A 4,900-nucleotide genomic window follows, 5' to 3' on the forward strand; every position below is an offset into this window, starting at 1 on the left:
AAAAAAAAAAAAAAAAAAAAAAAAAAAAAAGTGATAACTAGATGAGTTTATCATCTCCTCTAGTTCTCCTCAATAGACCAGAGCATTGTGAGCTTCCAATGCCTATCTGAAATTATGGACACTGTAGGTAGGATAAAGTCCATAACTCCTCAGGATATGTTAAATACATCTTTATAGCTTATGGTAAATTACCTTAAATACTTTATGTCTCAAGTCACTAGGTACATATACTTAGAAGACTGTCATTTTTACCGTGTTACTTTAAGTTTTTACTTCCCTTAAATCTTTTATGTAAATGCTTCTGTTAAGTCTGCCTTTTAAATTTTAAAAATAGTTTTTAAATGTGTTTTGTGCAGTGAGTAAGGGAGGAGCAACAGATGACATGGAGACACATTATACATACGGCCAAGTAATCCAGAGAGCAGTTGGGGTGGTGTTCCAGGTGGAAGTCTTGGAATTCAAGCTGGAAAGGGCTGCCACGACTGGCTTCCAGCCGCCAGTAGCATTCGGAGCTGTGGTAGTAGGGCATCGGGTAGTTGGGTGATGTGAGCACCCCTGTGGGGGTGGTGAGATTGCCTCCACAGCCTGCAGGGGAACACAGTGTGTGAAGCATGGCCTTTTCTTTCTGCAAGATAAACCTTGACTAAAACACCCTATTGACACTCTGTTGTCCTCTGTATCTGGTGCTGAGTCGGAGTCCTGGACCTCACACATGCCAAGCAAGAGCTCTACCACTGAGCCATGCACCTCAAGCCAGTGGCTTTCAGAGACAAAAACACACTATGTAGCCCAGGCTTGCCTCTAACTTGGAATCCTTCTGCCTCTGCTTCCTGTCTCTGGATCATAGGGGCTCACCCCCACCACCCAACCTGTGTTCCACTTTAAAGCATCAGAAAGCAGGGAGTCATCAAAAGCGCTGCTTCACATTCATGTGCTTTCCTTTATCTAGTCAAGATGAGTAACTTGAAGTCTCCCGGGGAAGTAGAACTTTCCTCTTCCTTCCTTCTATGTGACTCCAAAGATACCCAGGATGTTGGAGTGTATTATAAAGAATGATGAATGATAAAGGATAACTAGAAAAATTGACAGGTGGCGACACAGCATGACAAATGAAAAACCAGATCAGCTTGGCTTCTCCAGGGAAATGTAAGATCCTTGTTACTTACCTGTTGATGATGCATCCCAGTAAGCTGAAAAACCCCTCGCTGTGAGTGCAGTGTCACTCTTAAACCTTAGCCATAGCTTGTTACTGTGAGACATGATTCTGGGAGGCAGAACTGAGCCGCAGTAAATCCCAATGAGTGGTGAAGTTTCGAAGCCTCCATCTCTGTGACAGGGAGAGACATAAAAGTGGACTGGGTTACAATTTGACTGCAGCGTACAATAAACACATACGTTTAAGCATGGTGATACAGATGAGCTGTTACCTCAGCTGACATCACCTGGAGACTACTTAAAGACATAATGTTAAGTTCTCAGTCTTAGCTCTTTGCTGACTAGGATTTGCATGACCTTAGTAAAAACAAACAAACAAAACTATTATTTATGGCTTGTCTGGCATCTTTATACCATCTGCGGAGAGCATGTATTTGAGATTCTCTTTCTAAAGGCATCTGCCAAGTAGATCAGAGGATACAGAATATAGAAACTATAGTTATTGACAGTATAAATCAATATTTTTGAGAAAAACCTTACATATTTCTTACTGATTTTGAAATCATCAAGATGTAGTATGATATATTTGTTATGTTTGGAACAATTGTAGACATAATTATTTTCCTAAGAAGTGTTGGGAATTTTAAATCTAAAGGTATCTTTTTAAAGGATGACTCATTGAATAGTGAAGCCAAGTGTTTAGTTGCTATAAATTAAGAAAACTAAGCTGGGCGTGAAATTTCACAGCTATAATCACAGCAAGCACTCAGTAGGCTGAGTCAGGAGGATTTCTCTGAGTTTGAGGACAGCCTGGATGATCTAGTGAATTCTTGTCCATTTCAGGCTATAGAGTGAGACTCTTAAACTTCTCACCTCCCCAAAACAAAACTTTTGGTTTAGTGTGATGTGGTCCAAGTATAATTTGTTAATTTTGTATTTTATTTTATACCAAAGAATATTTATCATAAAATGTTGAAAGATTACAAGCTTGAAACAAGTTAAATATTTGCTATAGCTGCTTGCCCAAACAATCAGCCTAATTTTACTTGATGCAATGGTATAAGAAAATATCTTTATACTAATATACCACTGTCAGTGATATAATTTTTATAATACATTCTTTCAAAGTGCAGTGAAAGAAAATGTCACACACGAAATCCACAATTCTAGACTTTTATTATTCAAACACAAGGTAAGGATGCTGTTGTAACAGTGATTGTAATGATGCAATTAGATTAGATGGACAACAAAGGCCAAAAGGTTAGACTGATTTTACATAAACAATGAAGGCACCTGACTGTGGTAGTAGGTATTGATTATCAGCTTGACACAACCCAGTATCACCTGGGAAAGGAGTCTCAGTGCAGCAACTGGGTTGGCCAGTGGCCAACTGTTGGTGAAGGTGTTGTCTTAATTTAAGTCTCATCATGGGATGAGTCAGCCCATTGTGGGTGACATCATTCCCTAGACAGGGAATCCTGACCTATATGAGAGTAGAGAAATAGAGCTGGCCACAAGCAATGAAGCAAGCTAGGTAGAAGCATGCATGCATTTATTTCTTTTTGCTCTTGACTGAGGGTATGATTTGACTCACTTAGTGCCTGGCACCTTGCTCAGCTGCTCTGACAGACTGTAACCTGAAACCGTATGCTCATAAACCCCATTTCCCCTAAGTTTCTTATTGATAAGATATTTTTATCACAGCAACAGAAATGAAACTTGAATGTCAAAAACAGTGAGCGTCACCTTTGGGATAGTAACACTTCCTTTGCCTAAGTAAACCCTGACAATTATTGTAAATTGTTCCTAATACAAGAATTTGAAGTAACTATCAGAGTTGGAAAGATGGCTCAGCAGTTAAGATTACTTACTGCTCTTATGAAAGAGTAGAGTTCAATTCCCAATATTCACAATGGGTAGTTCACAACCACCTGTAACTTCAGAGGATCAAACATCTCTTCCTGCCTCCACAGCCACTTACATGCACATAACCACACTCACATGCATGCATATAAACATAATTTAAATCAAGAAGTAAAACTTAACCATCAAATTTATACAATTTCTCTTTTTCTTCCATATCTTTTTCTTCTATTGTTTAAAATGACAAATTTTATAATGTGGAACATATAAGGTAATTTTACAAAACATTCCATGTTCCCATTCATCTTTTCTTTGAAGATTTTTAATCAAAATAAAGGTTATAATGAAATAAAAGCACACACCTGATTTCTACAAAATCTACACACTTTGGCCCAAAATAGTCCTCCAAAGCAAAGTCTGTGAAATGCAATGCAATCTGTTGGTTGAGTCCCACAGTGATCCTGTAGACGCAGTTCCAGTTATGGGGGTAATTGTTGGGGAAGTTCGGGGAGGAGAGCCTCCCAAAATTATCTGTATAGTCATATAAACACACTGTGAAAGGAAACAGAGAGACAAATGGGAAGCATTATAACTTGCATTAATTTGTGTTCCTGTACTTGAATTTCAGGAGTATTTTTTAATATTTAAAAATTGATCTCATTTTGAAACAATGTTTTCAAATTTTCATATGCAATCAAATGCTAAAATCTTAACAATGAGAAAGACATAGTTACATGTATTTTGACAGAATGACAATTAGAGTCCTAGAAGTGTTACAATTTTTCTAATTCATGAAAATTACCATAAACAATAATTAGGTTAAACTACACAGATACCAGGAGACTTAGAAATTATTCATTTCTGTAATTCTCTCCATAACTTCCCTTTATAAACATATGCATTCATGGGAAGTGACTAAGTAGGAGTCTTGGTCATGCAGGAGGAGTGGGAGGCCGCGCACACCCACAATTGAAGAGACCTTCTTCTATCAAAGCCTGTTTTGAGTATTAACAGGCTACTGGAGCAAGCCACGCCATCTCACGATATCAGTTCCCTCTTTTCTATGATGGAGATGGTTGCTGACCTTGGGTATTGTTTGATTCAGCTAAAGAACCTGCCTTGCCATACATACGTAGCAATAATTCCCAATATGTTTCAAACAGAATAGGCCAAAGAGAAGTATAATTACGAGGAGTAAGTTTAACTATTCCTATGAGATTATTAGCAGTCTACCTGGAATGCTGCATCCTAATTAAGCACTAACTGCTCCAGTTTGTTTCAACTTTGCCTATTCAGTCTCCTCAAACGCTGTTCAATAACAAACCAGTCACTCCCTTATACACTTACAATCTGAGATGTTTGACAAAGAAAGTCAGGCTTAATTCTGATATACATCTAGCTTCAAATTTCATTCAGTAATGACCCAAATCTGGGGCCTTGGAGTAGCAGAATCCCCGACTAAAAACTGTAGAGAATGAGCTATTATGTATACTTTATTGCAAGTGAAATAAAGGCTGAGGATGTGCAGTTACATTTCCTCAATTACAGCCATAAATTCATCCACCATGGGGAGAATTATCATTGGTATTGGGAACACAAATACACATATAAAATGTAATAGACTCTACTATCTATATGTGTTCCATGGAGTAACAAAAAGTCATCAAATATTTGAGTTTACTCTACAAATCAAAGCTTTACTGCATAAAGGAAGCTCACAGTGCTTGTTCTCTCAAAGGGAATTCAAGAAAGGAGAAAGTGAATAAAGGTAAAAGAAAGGAAGAAAAGATGGTGGGAATGAGAGGGAACAATAATGAAAAAGGAAAGAGGCTTTTCTTTTCTTTTCTTCTCTCTTCTCGATCTCGAGATTCAGAAGAGCATG

The 4,900-nt window shown here is 37.9% G+C and overlaps 1 protein-coding gene across 1 annotated transcript in view; it reads right to left on the reverse strand.

The window, feature by feature from the left end:
• Positions 1-4,900, reverse strand: part of Cubn (cubilin) — a 221,132-nt gene that overhangs the window by 155,293 nt on the left and 60,939 nt on the right. Inside the window, exons 23-25 of the mRNA XM_021193965.2 lie at positions 3,381-3,570; positions 1,167-1,327; positions 404-585 (exon numbers count right to left, since the gene is read on the reverse strand). Of these exons, the coding sequence (XP_021049624.1) occupies positions 404-585; positions 1,167-1,327; positions 3,381-3,570 (533 nt within the window). The remainder of the gene's footprint in view (positions 1-403; positions 586-1,166; positions 1,328-3,380; positions 3,571-4,900) is intronic.

The sequence above is a fragment of the Mus pahari genome, chromosome 3, assembly GCF_900095145.1.
Source record: "Mus pahari chromosome 3, PAHARI_EIJ_v1.1, whole genome shotgun sequence".
In the NCBI taxonomy this organism is placed as follows: domain Eukaryota; kingdom Metazoa; phylum Chordata; class Mammalia; order Rodentia; family Muridae; genus Mus; species Mus pahari.